The sequence below is a fragment of the Patella vulgata genome, chromosome 6, assembly GCF_932274485.2.
Source record: "Patella vulgata chromosome 6, xgPatVulg1.2, whole genome shotgun sequence".
Taxonomy (NCBI): Eukaryota; Metazoa; Mollusca; class Gastropoda; family Patellidae; genus Patella; species Patella vulgata.
In genome coordinates, this window is record NC_065884.2 from 65,642,829 (window position 1) to 65,669,490 (window position 26,662).

Below are 26,662 nucleotides of genomic sequence, written 5' to 3' on the forward strand. Positions count from 1 at the left end.
CACTCTTGTTGTAACTGAATAATATGTCCCAATCTTTATTCTGGTCAACAAATTGTACTATTTTACAATACCGGTATTCCAATTAATTGATGATACAAATTTCATCTTAACACACCTAATTTAAAAAATTGGAAAAATTCAACTAAATGATTTGAAAAGCCTGACGTAAAGCTTTTCAAACGTGCAATGGATTTAAAAATATTTTTGAACCCTCTGGACAAGTAAAATAGGATTTAATGGATAATTTACACAACAGGTAGGACACTAACACATCTAGTACTTAGAATAAGGCTATTTTTTATTTTCTGGAGCTGTCAAGCCAGCAAGAGTGTTATTGCCCCTTTAATAGCCAAGCTTTAGCTTGTATTTGTATCATATCCTTAATATCAGTGAATAAATATTGTTTAAAGGAATAGCCAACATTTATATTGAGAGAGAGAGAGAGAGATGAGGTTTAATGTCCACACACACAAACTAGACTAACATATGGTTCAATTTTATTTCAATAATTCGCTTGTGCGTAGGGGTCTTTAGCAGTGGGGGGAAACCGGAGGTCCCGGAGAAAACCCACAAGGTTGGACAGGCGACCCTACTTCTTGTCACGTACATCCTGGGATTTGAAACCATGCCAGTTGTCTTAAAGACAGGCCTTATGATACAGCATGCACGTTCTAACCATTCGGCCATCCAACCCCCTATTTAGAGAGAGAGAGAGAGAGATGGGGTTTAAGTCCACTCACACAAACTAGGTCATTTCGGGACTAACATATGGTTTTTAATTTTAGTTCAATAATTCGCTTGCTCGTAGGGGTCTTTAGCAGTGGGAGAAAAACGGAGCATACCTGGGTATAACACCCAAAAGTGAACTGGATTTAGTTTGTCAAGTTATTTCATTATACCGAAATGAAAATGAAATAAAAATGAAATGGGGTTTAACGTCCTACTGTTCTGCTCCGAACTGGGCTAATGAAGTAATGAAGACGGGCATACTCCATACAGTGTGCTATGAGGGTAATTTTGCCCGGACAGCGGCACTACGGCCTACTCTTATATCGAGTTCCGACTGTCAAGGGATCTTTTACGTGCATGCCAATGTGTACACAGGACCTCTGTTTTTTCGTCCCATCGAACAACTAGACAGCTGTCCTTGTCAGGCTCTCCGTCCTGTATCACTGACAAGGGGGAACCACGTCGGAAAATCTGGATGAACTTTCTCGGCCAATGCAGTGATCAAACACCCGACCTCCAGGCTAGCAGAAAGCATCTTACCCACTAAACCACTGTGACCCCCTCAATGCTTATAATACCAATAATTCAGGGATTATACCAATATTTACCTCATACACAATGCCATATAATTATGAAATGTGCAAAAATAGACATTGAATAGATTAATATACCATAAAAATATATATATTCTCCATACTCTTAGACATTTATCTAAATTTTGTTTGATGTTATTGTCAAGTTACTTGTTGTATTGTTCCCTTTATTGTGTATCCAGTTGTTTAATGAATCATTATTAATATTTACCAGGAGTAAAATTTGTTATTTTTTTTCTTTACTCATATTTATACAGTGTTTAAAAATAATATCGATATTAATTATTCATTCATGAAACCCTAAGATTTGATTGTTATATTTGTAATTTTCTGTGTAATATATATACATTCACATGTTTCCATGCTGTTCTTTATACGATGTTTGTGGAATAAAATCTTATCTTAAATTTATCTTATCTATCACAAAAAAAAAAATTAAATGTAGCCCGATACCTGTAATGTCTGTTACTGTATATAAATTGACCCAACAAGAAATTTTAATTTTAAGTAAGGACAACGATTTGCTATTTGCGATATTAAACATCTACACAGAGTTTTTACGTATTAAATCAAAGATATCGGACAGATTAATAAAACACCTTTAGCGTAACAGACTTATTTATATGACCTCGTCTGTTATCAAAACAATACCCGCAACGTGACCCTACCTGCTGCAAGCTTGTATCTCACTTCCAGAACATTACACACGTGCTTTTGGTCGTCAGTTTCTGTTATTATCTCTCGTGGTCGTGTTACGGATACTGGATGCACGTGCTCTATTGTTCATCTTTCAGGATAGGTTAATCCCTTTGTTATCCGCCTCGTGGATTAATCGTTAATCCATCGGGATTGATATAACAGTGAAAAGAACATATACTTGACACTCGTTCTCTTTATTGACTCGATTAAAGGGTCTTTATTTTACGCTATTATTCCTACAAGGTTACTGGGCGCACAAAGCTACCTTGTTGGCTCGTTAATCACGTGATGTACACAACTTCGTTCGCTTGTCAGTTGCCGTGTAGTCTAGATTGTCAAACATGGACTACATACTATAAAAACGATGTCTGGGTAATCAAATAATAACGTCTCATTAAATCCGCGGGAATTTCGTGCACCGTTATCTTGTCTGGGCACGCGGTCTCAGATATATTAGTCATTATGGCTTTTCTTATTTTCGTTGATGATAAACTAGGAATATATAGCTGCAGTAATTATGTAATTTTTTTAAACCCAAGTCCCAATTCTCAAAGTCACCGATGCCGATCGTGCGCGAATTTCGAGCCATATCTAGTATTCCCCGGCTTTTTAAATAATAGGCTATAAGTACCGGTAGTCTACGGAAATGGTTCCGGCGTGGTTTCCCCTTGTCAGTGATGAAGGGCAGCTGTCTAGTCGTTCGGATGGTACGGAAAACCGAGGTCCCGTGTACACATTGGCATGCACGTAAAAGATCCCTTAGCAGTTGGAATTCCATATAAGAGTAGGCCGTAGCGCCGCTGCCCGGGCAAAATTTCCCTCATAGCACACTGTATGGCGTACGCCCGTCTTCATTAGCCCAGGTTAGGAGCAAAACAGTAGGACGTTAAACCCCATTTCATTTCATTTCTACGGAAATTGATATACAATATTTAATTAAAGTAACGGAGCGTGGTTTGCATTTTTCGGAAAATATCATATTTCTCACGGCTTTAATTCCCCGCTACAATGTACTCAAATTGATTATTTAATGGAGCCACGTAGGGTGGCTAAGTGAGGAAGACGCTGGAGGTCGCGGGTTCGATGCCGGTGTTGGCCGACGAGAAAGATCACTGGGATTTCCCGGCGTGGTTTCGCGCCCTTGTCAGTGGTGCAAGACGGAGGGCCTGACAAAGACAGCAGTCTAGTCGTTCGGATTGGACGAAAAACCGATCGAGGCCCCGTGTACAAATTGGCATGCACATCAAAGGCCGTAGCGCCGCTGTCCGGGAAAAAATGTCCTTCATAGCACACTAGCTGTATGGTATGGCGTATATTATGCCGTCTTCATTAGCCCAGTCGGAACAGAACAGTAGGACGTTAAACCCCATATCATTTCTTATGATTATTTAATAAGGTTGGACCACTGTGGTTCAGTGAGTAGGGCGCTGTCTCGCTAACCTAGAGGTTGTTTCGATCCAGGTGTTGGCCGAGAAAGTTCATCAGGATTTTCCTGGGTGGTGCCATATTGTCAGTGGTGTAGGACCGAGGGTCTGGCAAGGGACAACGTATAGTCGTTCGGATGGAGCGAAAAGCCAGTTAGAATTCAAAATCAGAGTAGACCATAGCGCTGCTGTCCGGGCAAAATTCTCTCATAGTACACTGCATGGTGTATATGACCGTCTTCATTAGCAGAGTAGGAGCAGAACCGTAGGACATTAAACCTCATTTCATTTATGTGAGAGAGAGATGGGGGTGGGGGGGACAGGGTTTAACGTCCACTCGACACAAACTACGTCATTTCGGGACTAACATATGGTTCAATTTTATTTTAATAATTCGCTTGCGGGTAGGGGTCTTTAGCATTGGGAAGAAACCAGAGGACCCAGAGAAAACCCACGAGGTTTGTATTTAATTAAGAAAACAAAATTAAGATTTGAATTCAATCGGAGTAAAAAGAGGCCCAGCTAAAGATTTTACCCAAAACTTTCGTAGATGGCTTTCGTTGGTTATATCGTCTGTTGGGTATTCGTCATATTTCTACTCCGTGCTGTGAAAATCATTCACAAACGTATTCCCTAATACGTCTATTCCGAATGGAGTTAAAACACATTCCGTGAATTCTTCATTGACCATGCGTGAAATTAATAAAGAAATAATCCGTTTCTGAGCTAATTATGCTTCTTATCCATGGCCTATTTTAAGGAAATTTTCTCGGAGCACATCCCTCTGGCAACGTTAATTCTAGGGGGTCACAGAAGAGGAGCGGGGGTGGGGGGCGACACCCGGTGGGAAAGTTTGAAAATACATAGCCTCTTATAGCGTCAATTTGGCCTATATCGGCAGAAACTCGACGAGGTCACTGCCAAAGCACAGAAACTGGCAAACTTTGGCCGCTTTGACGCTTCCTCCACATCGCCAGGCGAACTCATGCCTGTAAAACGTCGAAACAATAACAAATAAAATTTTCACAGATGGCGGTGATGGAAAAAAAGAAAGCGCATATGCCGGACTGGAGACCAGGCAAATTCTAGCAAGTTCGCGTTTAAAAGCGACTGAGAGAGATTGGCCACACGCACTCGACGATAGCGACAAAACAACGAATCATAACTCAAATTCAAATTTTCAAAAAAATATATGGCATATTGATAGACCCCCGGAGTAGGGCAAAATAATTTTTCGGGCAGTGGCCAAATGATGAAAAAAATAAAATTTTAGTGGATGTGAAAGGAAAAATGTGAAAATTATCCATCCCGCGAAATGAAGTGGCCGAAATCCGGCCATTGGGTGGGGTGATGCAGTTAACAACCAGAGTTCAGAGTTTCAGAAAATCAGACAATTCTGATTTTGATCCAGCGTCTCTAGTTCTCAAACTTAAACTGCAGTTCCAGAAAATTCGGTCGTCATTTTGCGAGATTTTATTACGGTTATTTTGTGATTTTAATCTCGCAGCTGTTACTGCGGCTTTTACCATCAGCGTGTGTGGAATTTGGTTATAAAATGCGTGCAATTCGCATTTTGTTCTTTGTTCTCTTGACATGTGAATTTTTGTAATTTCCGATATAATTTCATATCGATAAATGACTGATTTTTCAACGCACACAAGGCTGACTGAAAAGTTCAGTTGGGTTGAAACAAACTTTTGCCACCAACAAGTATAATCATTGAATATATCATGGTCTTCGTACCAGATCATCTTGTGAACATAAGAAATCACCAGAAAAGGACACATCTCGTTATAGGACAGTCATCAAGTACTTGCAACTGAAAGGACATGGCCTCCATTTTAAGGGATGCTGCTCTTTCTATTCCACGGTAACTATCCAAGAAAACATTGCCGTCGGGAGAAAGTTTTAATTATTTAATTTAATTGCCGCAAACGTGTTTTCCTGCTATTCCTGCCCATGAATACAGCAACTTCAATGTGGTCCAATATATCCTAATTTGGGTGGTTGACCTGAATCCAAAACAACCAATCAATCGTCGATGGGTTAGGGGGTCTCGCCCTCCCGGTGAAAATTTTGAAAATCTAACCGCCGTAAATGCGTTTTACTGCTATTGTAGCCTGTGGGTTAAACAGTTTCAAATTTAAGTCCAGTGGTTTTGTAACAGGAATCTCTCTCTATGCCGACCTGAACTCAACCATCCAATCAGACTGTTGCAGCTGCATTCACAAATATTAATCGATGCCCGACAAATGTCACACAAAGTAGAGTGGCTTCAGAGAAAATGTTTTAATCCATAGTCAATTCAGTACAAATTCATGGTATTCAATTAAAAGAAAAGTAAAATTAAATGTTTTATTAGGTTTCGGGCACTTTATTTTGCCAATAATAATTTTCAGTTTACTGTTTTCCCGAAAAGTCAGATTGCACGAATGTTAGGGCAGCTGCCCCGCTCTGTCCCCCTGGCTCGTACGCCTATGATGTTTTATTTTTGTGATCATTATCTTCATAATATATTAGTGTGGTCTGCATCCACTAATTTAGCACTCGTCGTTGAAATTACCTCCCTTTAATCAGTTTCTCTACAATCAAAAGAATCACGAAGGCCCCCATATTGCATAGGATTATCCAGACATTTTGTTTAAATAGAAAAGAACGGATGTTTATCAAACGTCTGGACAATTATTCTAAAAAATAATCCAATATGTCAGCCTCCATGAATGTTTTTAAGAGTCTCCAACAAAGTCAAAGTTTAATACGACAAAGCGGTTGTTTACATGCATTTATCGTGAATATTTGTAATGTAAAAAGATATCATTTCACTAGGCGGTATTCGTCAAATAGTTCCGCCGAAAGAGATAAAGATGACGACTTCTTTGGAATTGAAGAATTTAAGGATTCTGATTCCGCGAAAATGGACGGATCAACGTCAAAACTCAAGCACCCTTTAGTTGATAATCTTTTAAAGATGCCGGAGGTTTCAAATAAAAAAGAGATCACTTACGGATCGGATCGTCACTCTGTGCGATTAGATCGTCAAAACCGACAAAACCGACCACGATTACATATGCTTCCTCCCCGCGAACTTCGTGATGACAAATCGCGAGAAAGGAAAATTTACTCTGGACCCAGAAGGAAGAACCTTACTGATGTCCCTGACTCTAAATATATTTCTACTCAGAATGCCCCTTCTCACTCAAAGTCTTGTTCAGAATCTAACGGCAATGCCAGCACACCTCCTCACTCAGGGTCTTCTTCAGAATATCCTGCAAACGGCAATCCCAGCCCACCTCCTCACTCAAGTACTCGTTCAAGATATCCGCTAAATGACAATCTACTGGCTTCTTCTAGTGCTAATAATGACGATAAAGATTTGGGTGGTAATTTCATAGATGAACAATATTTTACGTATTCACCAAGTGTTAACCCAGAAGAGCAACATCATAAACAATATAGGTCTAATAATGCCACGCATTTACCGGTGATAAATGAACCTGTAGATACCGATCAAAATGTCGAAACCACTTCAAATAATTCTACCAACGAACCCATTTTGGACGAAAAGAACACATCAAATAATAATTTTATTGATGATCAGTATTTTGAATACGATGACAATAAACAATATAAAACAAAATTTTCAACGAACGATGATTTAGAAATAAAAAATATCAGTAGTAAGTTGGAAGAAAGCAGAACAAATCTTAACACAATTGATGAACAATATTTCGGAATGGACATGGGTGCTGCGAGCGAATCTTTGTCACAATCGACAAATCAGGATATGTCCGAGGTGAAGTCTTCTAAGGATCAGGAAGTGAAAGATCAGGTTAGGATGGAAAAGATAAAGCAATCTCTGATGGACGACAATGTGAAGAAGCCAAATAAACCAAATCAAAAAGGTCCAGAGAAAGCTTATGATATCGCAATGAAGATAAGAAGGGAATTAAATCAGGGAACAAAATCTGATAAGACAGGTGATTATATCATATAGTCCAGAGTAATTAACCTATACGTGGATTGGTGGGGTGTTTGTATGGTCTAATGCAAGCCTGGAAATAAGGCACCTGTCACAGACAATGTCAGGCACAGATCAGGTTTTGTCAGGTACAAAACCTATGGTGCCTGTCATTTTGTCCAGCTTTGATTTGTCTTTTTTATTGAAATTATTAATACATGTCAGGCACTAAGTTGAAAATATAGGATACTATTTCATTAGTGCCTGACATGTTGTCAGGTACATCTAAAACTGTTATTTCCAGGCCTGTAATGTTTGGCGGTTTAGATCATACATGTACATGCATAGTTAAAGATACATTATGGGAGATTAGATAAAGAGCTGGCAGTTCTCACTATAATCCAGTAAATATCGCAGGCTAGCGATGGCATCAAGAGTTGATTATGGTCTGGATAAGTTAATTAATGTCTAATTAATACTTTAGATAACATTTCAGGCCTAAAGAAAAACCTGCAATAGGCAGATTTAGCGCTTGCATAATGTATGTTTACGGATTGTCATTTAGTCAAGTCGTGTAGTTTCGATCCGAAACTTGTATATATATTATGACAAGGAGTACGGTTGCCTACCCAACCTCATGGTTTTTCTCCGATTCCTTCATTTCCCTACCACAGCTAAAGATCTGATAGTGCAACAAAGTTTTTAAATAAAAAAATCATACCAACTGTCAAGGGATCTTTTACGTGCTGCCAATGTGTACACGGGACCTTCTGTTTTCATCCCATCCGAACGACTAGACAGCTGTCCTTGTCAGGCCTTCCGTCCTGCATCACTGACAAGGGAGAACCACGCCGGATAATCTGGATGAACTTTCTCGAACACCCGACCTCCAGGCTAGCGAGCCAGCGTCTTACCCACTTAGCCACCCTGATTCAAAAAAAAAAAAAATCGTACCACATTATTCTAAAATCAAATCATGGTATGTTACTATCTTATTTCTTATTTCAGATTCAGAAACAAGAGCAAGATTCAGTGGACCCGTTGACAGTAAAGGTTTCCGAATTTTAAAACATCAAGTACCCAACATCATGAAAACACCATCTTTTATGGTGGTTGATGTTCTGAAAAAAAGCATTGTATATGACAGAGGTCTGTGGTTTTTCTTTATTTTTGATTTATTATGAAAGGGGCCACAGCAGCTCGGTGAATCTGTCACACGGTTTGATTATTTGATGAGTTTTTTCATTCAAAATAATTTAAGGCGATAGTATCACCGATCAAAATATCGGTATCACTGTGATACCACTATTTTGATCGGTATCTTCCATCGGGATCTTCCAGTCTCATTTCCCCTTGTCTTTTTGTTCAGATGGGACTGAACAATGAAAATCTTTATTTTTGCATCATTATTGGTAGGAATGGCTATTGTGCAATCACTAGTCGATTCCCGGTTCCTTCGAATCCCCGGTTGTACGTGACAAGGAGTAGGGTCGCCTGTCCAACCTCGTGGCTTTTCTCTGGGTCCTTCGGTTTCCTCCCACTGTAAAAGACCTCTACGCGCAAGCGAATTAATGAAATAGAATTAAACTATATGTTAGTCCCAAAATGACCTAGTGTGTCTCGAGTGGTCCTTCGGTTTCCTCCCACTGTTAAAGACCTCTACGCGCAAGCGAATTAATGAAATAGAATTAAACCATATGTTAGTCCCAAAATGACCTAGTGTGTCTCGAGTGGTCCTTCGGTTTCCTCCCACTGTTAAAGACCTCTACGCGCAAGCGAATTAATGAAATAGAATTAAACCATATGTTAGTCCCAAAATGACCTAGTGTGTCTCGAGTGGTCCTTCGGTTTCCTCCCACTGTTAAAGACCTCTACGCGCAAGCGAATTAATGAAATAGAATTAAACCATATGTTAGTCCCAAAATGACCTAGTGTGTCTCGAGTGGTCCTTCGGTTTCCTCCCACTGTTAAAGACCTCTACGCGCAAGCGAATTAATGAAATAGAATTAAACCATATGTTAGTCCCAAAATGACCTAGTGTGTGTCGAGTGGGCGTTAAACCCCATTTCTCTCTCTCTCAGCCTTGTTTCCTCTTGTCCATATGTGGGGGGTTGTATGGCCGAATGGTTAGCACGTGCGCACTGTATCATAAAGCCTGTCATTGAGTCAACTGGCATGGTTTCGAATCCCTGGTTGTACGTGACAAGGAGTAGGGTCGCTGTCCAACCTTGTGGGTTTTCTCCGGGTCCTCCGGTTTCCTCCCACTGCTAAAGACCCATACGCGCAAGCAAATTATTGAAATAAAATTAAACCATATGTTAGTCCCGAAATGACCTAGTTTGTGTTGACGTTAATCCTCATTTCCCACTCTCTCTTGTCCATATGTAGTTTTTCGGATGGCACAGAAAACCAAGATTCCCCGTGAACATTTGTATGTACATTCCAAGAAGAGTCACAAGATACTCTGGCTGTATGTCCATCTTCTTCAGCCCAGACAGGGGAGCCACGGTGGTTAAGTGGGTAAGATGGTGGCTCGCTAGCCTGGAGGTTGCGTGTTCGATCCCTGCATTGGCCGAGAAATTTCATAATGATTTTCTGATGTGGTTTCCCCCTTGTCAGTGGTGCAAGAAGGAGGGCCTGACAAGGACAGCTGTCTAGTCATTTGGATGGGATGAAAAATCGACAGTTAGAATTTGAAATTTTGAGATGGCTAGGCAAAATTTTCCACATAGCACACTGTATGACACATGCCCATCTTCATCTGCCCATGTATACATTGGCTTGCACGTAAAAGATACCACGGCAGTTGGAATTTGATATACGAGTAGGCCATAATGCGGCAGCCAGGGCAAAATTTCCCTCGTAGCAAACTCTATGGCATATGCCCGTCATCATTAGCCCAGTCGGAGTAGAACAGTAGGACGTTAAACCCCATTTCATTTCATTTCTTTAGCCAAGAAAAGTAAGATGCTTAATACCATTTATTGTTTTTTGTAACGAAAAAAGTAAAATTAATGAATCTTTGTGTATTTTCTGTCCGTAGTGTTTTCAACTTTACCTACAAATTTCATACTCATATTATGTGGAATGATCTTCCAAAGACTTTTCGAGAGTCCTCTCCCATCCAGAGCTTTAAGATTAACTTAAAAACATATTTATTTCAAAAATGTTTTTGAATTGTTTTGTTGTGAATGTGCTTAGAAACACTCGTGTGTAATGAAGCGCTATATAAATCGAACAATTATAAAAATAATATTAGATTAAATTTATAATTTCAGATGATATTATTGCTATAGATAAACCATACGGTCTACCATCACATGGTGAGTATTGTATAAATATAAATCTTCCTTTTAATATCCGTGCGCGCTGTATACCAAAGGGCTGTCATTGAGTCAAGTGACGCGGTTTCAATTCCCTAGGTCCAACCTCGTGGGTTTTCTCTGGTTCCCCCAGTTTCCTCCCACTGCTAAAGACCCCTACGCACATGTGAATTATTGAAATAAAATTGAACCATGTGTTAGTCCTGAAATGACCTAGTTTGTGTCAGTGGATGTCAAACTCTCTCTCTCTCTCTCTCTCTCTCTCTCTCTCTCTCTCTCTCTCTCGCTCGGTTTCGGTTCCCTGCTTGTACCTGACAAGGAGTACGGTGGCCTGTCCAACCTCTTGGATTTTCCCCGGGTCCTCCGGTTTCCTCCCGTTGTTAAAGAACCCTACGTGCACAAGCGAATTATTGAAATAAAGTTGAACTGTATGTTAGTCCTGATATGACCTACTTTATGTTGAGTAGATGTTAAACCCCATTTCTGTCTTTCTCTCTGAGTTTGTTTTTTTGGTTTGTTTCAGGTGGTCCAGGTGTACATATGAGTGTAGGTCAACTTTTACCTGCTTTAGCGGAACGACTGGATCCAACAGGTGAATTATCAACTCTTCATCTGGTACATAGACTGGATAAAGAAACAACGGGGGTCATGCTTCTAGCCAGGTAATATATATACACATTTATATTAGAGATAGACATGTGACCATATAGCATTAATTTAAACATATCTGCTCCGAACTGGGCTAATAAATACAGGCATACGCCATACAGTGTGCTATGAGGACATTTTGCCCGGGCAGCGGCGCTACGGCCTACATTTATATCGAATTCCAACTGCCAAGGGATCTTTTACGTGCACACCAATATGTACACGGGACCTCGGTTTTTTGTCCCATCCGAACGACTAGACAGCTGCTCTTGTCAGGCCCTCTGTCCTGCATCACTGACAAGGTGAAACCACGCCGGAAAATCTGGATGAACTTTCTCGGCCAATGCAGGGATCGAACACCAGACCTCCAGGCTAGCGAGCCAACGTCTTACCCACATAGCCACCGTGATCACCTTGGCTCAGTGAGAAAGGCCCTGGGTCACTAGCCAGGGTAGGTTCTATGTTTGATCCTCATGCTTGTCGAGAAAGTGTTGCTAGGGATTTTCCAGTCTGCCCCCCCCCCTTAATATATAAAAACCGAATGTTTGGCTAGATACCTGCTGAATACATCCACAAGTACTCTAGCTGTGTTCTATAAATTTATAGCTGTTATAATTGGAGATGTTTTGAAATTTCTGCAACCCTTTTCCATGTAAAAAATAATTGTTTTTCAGAACATCAGAAATGGCCAGTGAATTAAAAGGTTATTTTATACGGAGGGAAGTGATCAAGAAATACTGGGCAATCACTAAAGGTGTTCCTAAATTACCTGAAGGTAAGTGGTCATGTCGAATATATGAAGAGTCCAGGGGAAGAACGATCTAAGTCACAATTTTGTCTTTTCGCATAAAAGGCAAAACAGACTTTTGGACGAGAATGCAAGACATGAACAGAATAACAAGTGGGTTTAATTACAACTTCAAAATGATGTTTAATACGAATCATAATTACTAGTACAACAACTGACTACGGTCAAATAAAGGTTACGATGGACGTATTTGTCTGGAAGGCCATTTCAGATGGGCCTTGGTTCGATATGACTCCGATCATTTTTACCTGAAATTGATTTTTCAACAGAAAGCTTATACAATTTGCTACCAGATGACACCCTTAACTGGGGTTCTTTGAAAAAGTGACTTAGATTGTTCTTCCCCCGGGCTCTTCATATGTAATATAAATGGTACTATAATATTAATCATAAACGACATTACATACTTATGGAAAAACGTGGGTATTTTTCTAGAGATATGTCATTAAGAATTGCAATAAAATGAGTTTTAATGTCCTACTTTTCAGCACCGACTGGGTAAAAAAGGTCATTAAGAACAGATAATTTGATTGGCCGATGCTTTGGTACACAATAATCGTAGTAGAATATTCAAATTTGTTCATTTGCTGAATTTCTTGACTGAGTTCAATGATGAAGCTATGTAGAGATAAGCCATTAGGTGAATGTCTTGACCGAGTTCGACGATGAGGCTATGTAGAGATAAGCCATTTTATTAGTTGAGACTTAGGGACACAATAACTAAGTTTCTAATCAAGGTAGAACGTTTGAACTTGTAGGTGTTCATTAGGTGGATATCTTGACTGAGTTAAAACAATTATAGCACCTGCATTACTTAATGTCTCTGTAGACCTTTAAATCCTGGTGGGGGGGGGGGACGGGGTAATGGTTAGCACGTGCACATTGTATCATATTGTCTGTCATTGAGTCAACTTGCGTGGTTTCGATTCCCTGGTTGTACTTGACAAGGAGTCAGGTAACTTGTCCACCGGCGTGGGTTTTCTCCGGGTTTCTTCCGACTGCTAAAGACCCATACACGCAAGCGAATTATTGAAATAAAATTGAACCATATATTATTAGTCCCAAAATAACCAAGTTTGTGTTGAGTGGACTTTAAACCCTGTTTCTCTCTCTCTCTTTGACCATTAAAATCACTCATAAGTGATTGTTGGATAAAACATTTGTTTTTTATTTGAATATTTCAGGCATTATTAATATACCAATGGCGGAGGTCGACATGGGAAAAGGTATTCATAGGGTAAGTTAAATTACAGAACTTTGTGGTCAGATAATGTATATGTGTTGCAGGGATGTAATGATATGGTGTGCTTTGTGATTGTTCGTATATATCTGGTGTGCTGTGTAATTGTTCGTATATCTAGTGTGCTGTGTGATTGTTCGTATATCTGGTGTTCTGTGTAATTGTTTGTATCTCTGGTGTGCTGTGGGATTGTTTGTATGTCTGGTGTGCTGTGTGATTGATTGTTCGTATATCTGGTGTGCTGTGTATGTTCATATATCCTGTGTGCAGTGAGTGTATGTATATCTACGGAGAAGAATCTAGACGTCCCAAGATATACATACAGTCACACAGCACACCATATCATTACATCCCTCTTTGGTTTTCTATGGTTTCGTCTTGTGTGCGGCTTAGATCAAAAGGTCTGTCATTGAATCAATTAAGTGGCATGGATATGATGTACGTGACAAGGAATAGCCTGACTTGTCCAACCTCATGGGTTTTCTCCTGGTCCTCAGGAATCCTCTCCCTGATAAAGACCACCACACGCAGGTGAACTATTGAAATAAAATTGAACCATATGTTAGTCCCGAAATGACCTAGTTTGTGTCAAGTGGATGTTAAACCCCATTACCCTCTGTTTTGAAGCTAGGGGGATTGAGTCGGGATATTAGCTTCACTGTTGACTTGTTTATTTTTCAGATGGCCCTTAAACCAGAATATCAGCAAAAATTTTATTCAATTATGAAGAAGAGAAATATTAACGAATCAGTGGAAGCCGTCACACAGTATAAAATATTACAACAAAATGGTACAGCAGCTTTAATAGAATGTCAGCCATCTACCGGTAATTTCTTTAATATATTTATGGGGAGCCGTGTTGGCTCGGTGAGTAAGAAGTTGGCTCGCTAACCCCACAGGGACCTTGTTCCAATTCGATCCCGATGTTAAATGGCCGAGAAATTTCCAGCAGGATACTCTGGCGTGGTTCTCCCTTGTCAATGGTGCAGGACCGAGGGCATGGCAAGGAACAACTTTTAGTCATTCATGTGGAACTATAAATTGAGGTCCTGTATACACATTGGCGTGCACGTAAAACATACCTTGGCTGTTGGAATTCAATATAAGAGCCGCTGTCTGGGCAAAATTTCTCTCATAGCACACTGTATGCCCATCTTCACTAGCTAGGTCAAATATATATAATTTCTAATATATATAATATAATGTCAGCCATTACTATATTAAATAATAATAATATTTAATATAATGTCAGCCATTACTATATTAAATAAAAATAATAATAATATTTAATATAATGTCACCCATTACTATATTAAATAAAAATAATAATAATATTTAATATAATGTCAGCCATTACTATATTAAATAATAATAATATTTAATATAATGTCACCCATTACTATATTAAATAAAAATAATAATAATATTTAATATAATGTCAGCCATTACTATATTAAATAAAAATAATAATAATATTTAATATAATGTCACCCATTACTATATTAAATAATAATAATATTTAATATAATGTCAGCCATTACTATATTAAATAATAATAATATTTAATATAATGTCAGCCATTACTGTATTAAATAAAAATAATAATAATATTTAATATAATGTCAGCCATTATTGTATTAAATAAAAATAATAATAATATTTAATATAATGTCAGCCATTACTGTAATGTATTTGAGGGGCTATGAAATGGGGTTTAACTTTAACACCCTACTTTCTGCTCCAACTGGGCTTTTCATATCATGATGTTATTTTAAAATGTAACCTGGGCCCTGTTTCACAAAATTTTAACAAAAGATAAAATCCAAATTTTAGTAGATACTTCAATTTTGATTGGCTAAGCACTAAAATCAATCTAATATTATCCAATCAAATTACTAAAATTTGGATTTTATCTTAGTTAAAATTTCGTGAAACAAGCCCCAGGGTTTACATCGGTTCACAATTCACAGCTATATGGTATGCATATAGCTATTGATGGGGAAGGGGGTTGGATGGCCGAATTATTAGTGTGTGCGCGCTGTATCATAAAGTCTGTTATTGAGTCAACTGGCGTTGTTTCAATTCCGCGGTTGTATGTGACTAGAAGTAGAGTCGCCTGTCCAACCTCGTGGGTTTTCTCTACGTCCTCTGGTTTCCTCCCACTGCTAAAGATCCCTATGCGCAACCGAATTATTGAAATAAAATTAAACCATATGTTATTCCCGAAATCAATATCACCTAAATTGTGTCGAGTGGGCTTTAAACCCCATCTCTCTCTCTCTCTCTCTCTCTCTCTCTGTCTCCCTCTCTATTAATAATCATATAAATATAAAAATTTGTGTAATTTTATCAGGTGTGAAGCATCAGATTCGTGTCCATCTTGGTTTTGGTTTAAATACTCCAATCCTAGGAGATCATAAATATTCACATTTTAGTAAACTAGTACCACAGGTTTGTACACAGTTATTTATAGTCTCATGTGAGTGGTGTGAGTGGGGTTTTACTCAAAAATATCTTTTGGCACATCAAGTAGGGTTTTACTAGCATATTTTTGTCTTCACAGAGCAAGTGGGGTTCTACTAGAATCTTGTTTTTTGAAAGACCAAGCAGGGTTCTACTAGAATTGTTTTTTGAAAGACCAAGCGGGGTTCTACTAGAATCTGGTTTTTTGACAGAGTAAGTGGGATTCTACTAGGATTGCTTTTTGACAGAGCAAGTGGGGTTTTATTAGCAAATATTTGACAAAGCAAGTGGGGTTCTACTAGAAGACATTTGACAGAGCAAGTGGGGTTTTACTAGCGAACATTGACAGAGCAAGTAGGGTTTTACTAGAAAATGTTTGATAGAGCAAGTGGGGTTTTACTAGAAAACATTTGACAGAGCAAATAGGGGTTTACTAGCAATTATTTGATAATTACAGGTTACGACTCCACTACAAGGTGACTAACTTCTGTTATTTTCGGCTATTCGGGATGTAAAAAAATATTCTGACCCCTTTGTTTCTTTTTGTTTTAGAAATTATACGGAGACATGCTGCAGAAACTTGGAATACGACAGAGCAAAGTACGTCACGTTCCAATGCATCTTCATGCCAAAAGTTTAGTGATCCCAGAATTCCAGGATGGACGTAACTTAATTGTGTCTGCTAAATTACCGCAACATTTTGTCACGAATATGCATAGATTAAAACTGACAGCAAGACGTTGATGTGATTGGTTGTGGTGTGATATTTTTATATTATTAAATTTATTACTTTATAGGCTGTGTTACCTTCTTTCTTTCTTTCAAATTCTAAACCATTTAGGGGGCGTGGGGGGGTGATGGCCGAATGGTTAGTATGTGCACGCAGTATCATTGAGTCAACTGACATGGTTTCGATTCCCCTTTTTGTTTGTGACAAGGAGCAGGGTCGCCTGTCCAACCTAGTGGATTTTTTTTCCGGGTCATCTCTGTAGTAAGCTATTCCTATAGCTTTCTTTTTCCTTGTCACAGTGCAGTACAAAGTTCATGATTCTGAGGGCGAAGGATTTAACATGAATTTGGTTACCGCATACATGTATGTGCTGCGGATATTTTTGTATCTCATAATTTTTCATGACCAAGCTTGGAGCAAGACATAGTCATATGCTGCTCAGTGGAATAAAGAAATTCGCCTAAAAGCTACAGCTAGGCGAAGAGATGTGTATTTACTTTAAATTCAATGGGAAATTATGTGTTGGTCTGACCCCAATTAGACCTTTAAATAGAGTAGTCGCCCCTGTATTGTGATCGAAAATAAAGATAAAGGATTTTATGGTCTATGATAACGTTATTATTATCTTACTTATTGTTGAAGCACTAAACAAGGTCATTTCCAGATTAACTAAGACAAGAGTCTCCACACCTAAGATAAAATGTTATTTTGTACACTGTGAGGAGATTATATGCCAGGTCACAAATATTACCACTAGCAGCTCTTAATTTTAAGAGGACTCTTGCTGTTCATTGCCTGTCAACCACCTTGGGATCTCTCTGGGTTCTCCAGTTTCCTCCCACTGCAAATGACCCCTGTCCAATCTCGCTGGTTTTCTTCGGATCCTCTGCTTTCTTCCCACTGCAAATGACCCCTATGAGGAAGCGAATTATTGAAATAAATTGAACTCCTTGTTAGTCCCAAAATGACCTAATTTGTGTTGAGTGGAGGTTCCCCCCCCCACTTCTCTCGCTCCTTATTTCTTCTCTTTCTGTTCCCTCTCTTCTCCAACCAGGCCATCTCATTCTTTGTTGGTACTCCCCCCCCCCTTTCTCTTTCTCTCTGCAATCATCAGGGGGGTTGGATGGCTGAATGGTTAGCGTGCGCGCGCTGTATCATAAAGTCTGTCATTGAGTCGACTGGCGTGGTTTCGAATCCCCGGTTGTACGTGACAAGGAGTAGGGTCGCCTGTCCAACCTCGTGGGTTTTCTCAGGGTCCTCCGGTTTCCTCCCACTACTAAAGACACCTACGCGCAAGCGAATTGTGTAAATAAAATTAAACCATATGTTAGTCCCGAAATGACCTAGTTTGTGTCGAGTGGACGTTAAACCCCATTTCTCTCTCTCTCTCTCTCTCTCTCTCTCTCTCTGCAATCATCACTCGGCAAACCTCGGCAGATTCCGGTACCCAACATGTAAGGTACTGGAATCTGCTGAGGTTTGACGACTGTGCAATCATCCGTTAACCGACTTTATTGGTGCTGATCTAGATTGCGTTTAGATCGGTACCATCTGATGGTAAGGTGAGATAAGATAGCGAGTACTGTAAGTCACGTTTAACCTCCGGGTATCAGATAAGAAATTAATGGCGGCGACAAAAAATATCCCACAGCCTTCATGCCTTATATATAGATCTAGACTGGACCATACCTCTTGGTAAGATTACTGAATATTTTTATACATATTTAGGGTCGTTTAAAGAGGCATAACCGCCAGCGTGTCTGGGGCGGGGCTGGGCGGGGCATTGGTCGACTGCATTTAGAAACAAATCGTTTCTTCTGTCGGGACATTAAAAAGATACAGTTAGGCGTCTTTTGCAATTTCTTTTTCCACGAAATTACTGCTTACTGTCGGAAACACCCGCCAGTGAGTCTAGGTCGAGGCGAGGCGTGGCGTGGTGGGCGGCACTATTGGTCGACTGCCTTTAGAAGCAAATCGTTTCTTCTGTCAGGACATTAAAAAGATACAAGGTGTCTTACGCAATTTTGTTTTTCCATGATACTACTTCTTACTGTCGGAAATACCCGATAATGGTAGCGATTCTATTGTACGTCTTGTATTTGTCTGAAATGGGGGTAGGGGGTGTATGTGTGCGCGGGGGGGGGGGGCAGGGCACATACTCTAGCCACGCCACTGAATGCTACTTGGTATAATACATAATGATCTATCACGATACGGCCACGCATGGGCTGCTCTTATTAGGTTGTGTACAAAATTTAAGACATATTTGTCAATCCATCGTTGAGATATAGACGCTTTACTATCCATTAAGAACCTATAGATTATAACATATTGGTTTTCAAAGAGTTTTGCGGGTGCTGGTTTGCACGAGAGTCGTCCAGTGTCTGGATTAGTTTATACACGTCACAATTCTATAGAATACAATTACTGCTTATTACTGAGTGACGTTTCGACTATAGGTTTCTCTAGTCATTATCAAGCAATGACAGTCGAAGCGTCGCTCAGTAATAAGCAGTAATTGAATTCTATAGAATTGTGACCCGTATCTTCCAGTTCTATTACTAAATGCCACTGAAGCAATTTATCTGGATTAGTTGAGTCATAGCGCAGCAGATAACTGCAGGGTTTCAAGGGAATCGATCAAATGTGAATACAAGTTTCAAAATTGCCACAATAATATTCCTTGGCAATTTAAAATTTTTGGGGAACAAAATATTTTTTTTCTCGATAAAATCACATTAAATTGTTGACCCTGAACATAATATATTGTGGGATCAATTTCAGATAAAGAAGATGAACGCTGTAATTGTTTTAGCTGCCATTATTGCCAGGTAAAATCATAGCAAGGTTTCAAATCTGAATACCTGGAGATCTATAAATTCATATTATCTCACGGTTTCAAATCTTAATACCTGTATAAACTCGTATCATCTCCCGATTTCAAATCTTGATATTAATATAATCTCGTATAACTCGTATCATATTTAGGTTTCAAAACTTGATATTGGTATAAACTCGTATCATATTTAGATTTCAAATCTTAATATTGGTATCAACTGGTATCATATATTATGGTTTCAAATCTTGATAGTGGTATAAACTCGTATAATACATAGGTTTCAAATCTTGATATTGGTATCAACTCGTATCCGTTAATTTTGTGTTCCATTATTTCTTTGTAAATACTGAACTAGTTTAGAATTTTAACTTACAAGGGATACTTTCGATGGTCTCCACTACATGATGATCTGACCAGTTGTAGTGGAAGGTCGTGTCAGGGGTTATACGAGCGGTTTTTGACCCTATGACGTTAGACTTTTGATTAACCAAACAGCGTTGATGTTTCTAGTGGGATATCCACAATTCCGTACGCCAAGAACTCACCGCAACACACCGTTCCATTGGCTAATCCCTCAGACCAAGCAGAACGCGGGTTATTTTCCATATAAATTTGTGTTTTTATATTATATGTTCAATTACTAAATGCCGTATAAGGATTTCATAACAACTCTTCCAGATCCTAGTGTAGTAAAGAAAAGTAAAACGAAATTTTGAACTATAAAAACGAAACGAAATAGGATCTGTGTTTTAATGAGATTGGGGATTACTATATATATTACCCAAATCACGCTCATGGACTATATACAGCTTGTAACCCTTTACCCTATTTAGGTTAAACCCCTTTTACCCATTACGTTGTTTCATAGTAAAACTCTCTATTCAATAACACTGTTCACATTAAACCCTTTATTCGGTACCCCTGATAATCTCTGCACCCATTTCATTGTTTCACTGTAAATCCTTACATCGATTCCATTGTTTCACTGTACATCCTTACACACATTCCATTATTTTATTATAAATCCCTACAATCATTCCATTGTTTCACTGTAAATCCTTGCAGCCATTCCATTGTTCACTATAAATCCTTGAAGCCATTCCATTGTTCACTATAAATTCCTACAGCCATTCCATTGTTCACTATAAACCCCTACAGCCATTCCATATAAATCCTTGCACCCATTCCATTATTTCACTGTAAATCCCTACACCCATTCAACTGTTCACTATAAATCCCTGCACCAATTCCATTGTTTCACTGTAAATCCTTGCACCTACGTTTCACTGTAAATCCTTACATTGATTCCTTTGTTTCCCTGCAAATCCTTGCACCCATTCTAATGTTTGACTGTAATTCACTGCACTCATTGCACTGTTACACTGTAAATCCCTACACCGATTCAATTGTTTCACTGTAAATCCCTGCATCCATTTGATCTCGCTGTAAATCCCTATATAGATTTTATTGTGTCACTGTAAATCCCTGCATCCATTTGATTGTTTCACTGCAAATCCCTGCATCTATTTGATCGTTTCACTGTAAATCCTACATATATTCTATTGGGTCACTGCAAATCCCTGCATCCATTTGATCGTTTCACTGCATATCCGGACATCGAGTAATTGTTTCACTTTTAATCCTTACACCCATTCCATTGTTTCAATGCAGTCACATGCATTCATTCCATTGGTTCACTATAAATCCCTGCATCCATTACATTATTCCACTGTAAATCCCTGCACACATTCCATTGCTTCACTGTAAATCCTTGCATCTATTATTTTATTATAAATTCCTACACCCATTCCATTGCTTCACTGTAAATCCTTGTATTCATTTTATTGTTTCACTGCAAATCCTTGGATTCACTCCATCGTTTCACTGTAAATACTTGCATTCACTCCATTGTTTCACTGTAAATCCATTGTTTCACTGTAAATCCTTACATTAATTCTATTTTTCCCTTGTAAATCTCTTACATTCATTCCATTTTCCCATCTGGTTCCCCATGTAAGAATGGGGCGTACAACAGAGGCCAGTGTAAACTATTGGAATCAAATTCCACTGACACATGTAAATCGAATTTAGAGTAGAGTATAACACCTCTTCTGGTGAAAACTGTCCCCCATCGTTCTACATGGCGGTTGGTGCATAAAATGTAAATTTTATACTAGTGCACCACACTTACCCATAGAAATAGACAGTTTTATATAAGCAGTTTTGCTTGTTACTGCATCCTATTCACTTATATTCTCTTAAATGATAAATTGTAAATACTGATGTTCCCCTAAATAAAATACTGTTTAAACCAAACAAAAAAGACACGTTAAATCTCAAACGAGACTTTAAACTTTTTTCTTTCCCTTACATTTGAAGTGTTTTAGCTGCACCTTGTAAACACACCAACCACAGCAACTGGACAGAGAGACAGGTGATTGATCTGGTCGTAAAACACCTGGACCGAGATGATGATGGCGTCTTAACAAAACTGAACATAGCTATTGACTTCGTCTTGAAATATGACCTGGACTGTACGTATAATTCGATTTTAATCAATTGATATGATGAAAGAGTCCTAGTTTTTGTCCTTTCATCGCCCTTCGTAATCTGTATGGTTATATCGTGTACTGGAGATCAGCATGACTCCTCCCCTTGACGAAGTTAGAATCTGTCAAAGGAATAGGAGGTTTCGCGTCACGCAATAGGTGCCAAGTAGTTCCTTTAGAAACTGTCTTTGATCGGAGGGTGTCCGCTGACAGTTCTTATCGCTTTCTATATACATGTACCTTCAATATGAAAATACCGCCAATCCCCACCTCTGGTCTAAGGCTATTTTGGAATCCTTACCGACTATTTTTCACCCTGATTCTTCTTTGTTTGCAAAAGGAGTCATTTCTTGCCACAGCTGATACACATTTATAATAATTCAACACTATTATCAAGCAGAAGTTTGCGATTATAAACATACACAAAATACGTTTAAACTGACCAGCCATTACGAGACTCGAACATGCGTAGACCGCATATTTATTTAATCGCTAAATTCTACTTAAACATAGTGTTGAATTATCATAAATGTATGTCAGATATGACCAGAAATGATCCCTTTTTGTGAAAAATAAACATTCTGGGTGAAAAATGGAAGGTAAGGATTCCAAAATAGCCTGAGAAAAAGGTGGGGAAGAGCGGTATTTTACCGTATTTTCATATTGCAGCTATATATAAAGCGACAGGAACTGTCAGCGGACATCGTCCTATAAGAGACAGTTCCTAAAGGAAGTAGGTGCCAAGGGGAGTTGCTCTTTCGTGGGAGCCACTACGGTCGCTCAGTGAATACGGGTAGGTAGCCAGTGGGTGTCGAGGAAATGGACGTCAGGTAATTTAATTTTACAGACAAATGAAGGAAAGTTGCTTTTATCGTGGAAGCCAATACGGTCGCTCAGTGAATAAGGCGCTGACTCGCTTACCAAGAGTTTAGTTCCCGGGTTCGATCCAGATATTGACCGAGAAAGTTCATCAGTCCGGTGTTGTTCCATCATGTCAGTGGTGCAGTGGTGTGCACGCAAAAGAACCATTGACTGAATTCGTAACAAGAGTAAACTGTATAGTCGCCCGCCTCATTCGCAGAGATTCGTTTCATTTCGTTGCATATGAGCTTCAATAACTCGTCATGTGTTGATGTCTGGCCACAATTTCCCTTATAACACACTGCATGGCGTAGTATGTCGGTCTTCATCAGCCCGGTCGGTGTAGAAAAGTAGGAAGTTAAAAAAAACACTCCACTTCATGTCATTTTCTTGTGTTGATAAAACTCAATTAATTTTCTTCCTCTTCACGTAGTCCAAAATGGGGTAGAGAAGAAAGAATTTATCACTCAATGGTTCAAAACCTATCATGATGAGAAAGCCTTCGCTGAACATGTCTTCAAAAACCTGGATTTGGATAATTCTGGAAGCTTGGACACGGTTGACGTTGAGCTTTTGGTCACGAAAGTTGATACTGATGGTAAGTATTGGAAGGGACCATCATCATCATGTAATCATCATAATCACCATCATCATCATCATTAATCATTATTCATCATTCAACATCACCATTCATCATCACCAAGCATCATCATCATTAAACATCACCATCATCATCATCATTATTATCATCATCATTTACCACAACCACCACAACCACCACCATCATCATCATCAGCAGCAGCAGCAGCATCACCACCAGCATCAGCATCATCATCACTTGTTGATGTGGTTCGTGGTTGTGCTTTGGTAACTATAGCATAGTGGTTTGGGGGCACGGAGTGGGGAGGTAATGGTTTGGCTGAACACCAATGGATGATTAATGTTGCACATTTGCACTTCTGAAATAATTTTGGTGATTGATAGACACACTCGTATTCTTTGCTTACGATTATCAAGCCAACAACTGTACTAATGGAACAATGATGTAGACGTTGTGCTTGGTAGATATTCAACAGTTCAGCTTCTGGAACAATGATGTTGGCGTTGTGCTTGGTAGACATTCAACAGTTCTGTTTCTGTTACAATAATGTTGGCGTTGTACTTGGTAGACATTCAACGGCCCCCCTCCCGTAACAATGATGTTGGCGTTGTGTTTGGTAGACATTCAACTCTTCTGCTTCTGGAGCGATAATTTGAACATTGGTGTGGATGTTTCATATATATGTCATCCTACAACAAACTGATTTAAGCAAGTTAATTACGATTTTTATTTCTATTTTTTAAAAAAAAAACTACAACTTTATTTTCAGCCGATGGTTTGGTTACTACGACTGAGTTCAGAGAATTTTTACTTAATGTAAGTGATTGGTGTATTTCATCTTTAATGGGTTTAAAGGGGGTGTCCAAGATTTCACAGGGCACGATAAATAAAAGTGGGTTTAACATCAAACTGCAAAATATGACTCGTTAACCTATTATCTGAGCGTGAAATTCTAATCAAAACAGTATCTGGAAGATTTGTTATATAAGCCACGTTTTGGGTGATGCGAGGGATTAGCCAATGAAACGGTCTGTTACGACGAGTTCTTGGCGTGCAATGCACGGAAAGGTGGGTATCCCACTAGGAACATCAACGCTGGTTGGTTAATCAAATGTCTGACGTCATAGGGTCAAAAACCGCTCATATGATCCCTGACACAACCTTCCACCACAACTGGTCAGATCTTCCTGTAGTGGAGGACATCGAAGTATAAAAAAACGAAACGAAATATATATCTGTATTTAATCAGATTGTTATGTGACAAATATGATGAATTCTAGTCACTTGATAAACGTTTTACCAGTTTTAATCACTACACTATATCTGGGAAATAAAATGAAATGAAATGGGGTTTAACGTCCTACTGTTCTGCTCCGACTGGGTTAATGAAGACGGGCATACGCCATACAGTGTGCTATGAGGTAAATTTTGCCCGGACAGTGGCGCTACGGCCTACTCTTATATCGAATTCCAACTGCAAAGGGATCTTTTACGTGCACTCAATGTATACACACGACCTCGGCTGTTCGTCCCATCCTAACGACTAGGCAGCTGTCCTTGTCAGGCCCTCCGTCCCGCATCACTGACAACGAGAAACCACGCCGGAAAATCCCGATGAACTTTCTCGACCAACTCCGGGATCGAATCCGCGACCTCCAGGCTAGCAAGCCAGGGTCTTGCTGACTTAGCTCCAGATCAGCCAGGGTCTTGCTGACTTAGCTCCAGATCAGCCAAGGTCTTGCTGACTTAGCTCCCGATACAACTTTGTGGATTTGGATTCGATAAAATGTGATGAAAATGATTTTAAGTTTATATTAAGGATAAACTAACCTTCTGTTTTAATTCTTTTCTATTACAGATCTACAATGCTTGTTAAAATGGTTGATATCCGAGGATAAGATTCTCATTGATAAATGTTTTTTTTAATTATAAGCCTTGGTTTATTTTTGTTGGTTTGGTATGCCTAAATAGATATGAAATGGGGTTTAACGTATTACTTTTCAACACCTGCAACTCGGCTAATGAAGACTGACACAAACGCTGGATAACCGAATGGTTAGCGCGTGCGCGTTGTATCATAAGGTCTTTCATTTTATCATAAGATCTTATTTTAAAATGTAACCAGGGTTTACATTGGTTCACATTTCACAGCTATATAGTATGCATGTAGCAATTGATGGTGAAGGGGGTTGGATGGCCGAATGGTTAGTGTGTGCGCGCTGTATCATAAGGTCTGTCATTGAGTCAGCTGGCGTGGCTTCGATTCCCCGGTTGTACGTGACAAGGAGTAGGGCCGCCCGTCCAACCTCGTTGGTTTTCTCCGGGTCCTCCAGTTTCCTCCCACTGCTAAAGTCCCCTACGCGCAAGCGAATTATTGAAATAAAATTCAACCGTGTGTTAGTCCCGAAATGAACTAGTTTGTGTGTCGAGTGGACTTTAAACCTCATTACTCTCTCTCTCTCTCTCCCCAAAGCCGAGCTTAACCAGAGCTGGGCCCTGGGCCTGACTAGAATCGCGTGGCCTCTAAAGCGACGAAAAGATTATTTTATATCCTTTTTGAATGGCACGCATGCGTAACACACAATTAAACAGTCTGTAATACAAGAATAATTATATAATATCTGATCACATACGAAATCTATTCAGTTCCCAATGGCATACAATGCGTGGAAATGACATATAACTTCACAGAGAAGGTGAAACTTTCATCATCTGGAATTTGAATTTTTTCTCTTTTTGCCATGAATCGCTAAGCCCTCTAAACCGCGGGGCACTGGTCCTGGGCCCCTCAGTCCCATGCCTAAGCTGGGCTTTGTCTCTCCCTCTCTCACCCTAATTAAATAAGCCGAGACATCCTAATTATATAAATTATATCCTAATTTTTTCAATTCTTTAACGTCCACGCAAGCGTGTAAATGGCACCTATGTTTTTCGTCCCATCCGAATGACTAGACAATGTTCCTTGTCAGGTCCCCCGTTCTGCATCACTGACAGGGAGAAATCACGCTGGAAAATCCCGGGGAAATTGCTGCCAACACCGAGATCGAACCGCATTCCTTTTGGTTAGTGAGCCAGCGTCATACTCACGTACCCACTGTGGCCCCATCCTAATTATAACTGAGCGCAACACTCTAGACCACTAGGTCACTCCAATGCCCCAAATCAGCAGTCACCACGTCCCAGCAGTGTGAGAAACA

General features: G+C 39.4%; 1 protein-coding gene and 1 long non-coding RNA gene across 3 annotated transcripts; both read left to right on the plus strand.

Moving 5' to 3' along the window:
* The first annotated feature begins 6,148 nt into the window (after positions 1-6,148).
* On the plus strand, positions 6,149-17,228 carry LOC126824300 (uncharacterized). Its single transcript, XM_050553498.1, has 9 exons — positions 6,149-7,422; positions 8,412-8,552; positions 10,682-10,726; positions 11,250-11,388; positions 12,049-12,149; positions 13,367-13,419; positions 14,104-14,248; positions 15,776-15,873; positions 16,438-17,228. The coding sequence occupies exons 1-9, from the start codon at positions 6,150-6,152 to the stop codon at positions 16,627-16,629; spliced, it is 2,187 nt and encodes a 728-aa protein (XP_050409455.1). The 5' UTR covers position 6,149; the 3' UTR covers positions 16,630-17,228.
* Positions 17,229-18,239: 1,011 nt separating this feature from the next.
* Positions 18,240-25,358, plus strand: LOC126823562 (uncharacterized). Of its 2 annotated transcripts, XR_007681218.1 has the most exons (6): positions 18,240-18,310; positions 19,400-19,446; positions 21,834-21,988; positions 23,298-23,462; positions 24,235-24,281; positions 25,324-25,358. It is a non-coding gene; the product is annotated as an uncharacterized LOC126823562 (long non-coding RNA). The 2 variants fall into 2 exon arrangements; XR_007681217.2 differs by lacking the exon at positions 18,240-18,310 and having other exon boundaries at positions 19,372-19,446.
* Positions 25,359-26,662: the final 1,304 nt, after the last annotated feature.

Coding starts and splice junctions, on each gene's coding strand:
- LOC126824300 (XM_050553498.1), top strand. CDS start 6,150: ATGTCAGCCTCCATGAATGTTTTTAAGAGTCTCCAACAAAGTCAAAGT. Junction 13,420..14,103: donor TGGGAAAAGGTATTCATAGG/GTAAGTTAAATT, acceptor TTTATTTTTCAG/ATGGCCCTTAAACCAGAATA. Junction 14,249..15,775: donor AGAATGTCAGCCATCTACCG/GTAATTTCTTTA, acceptor TAATTTTATCAG/GTGTGAAGCATCAGATTCGT.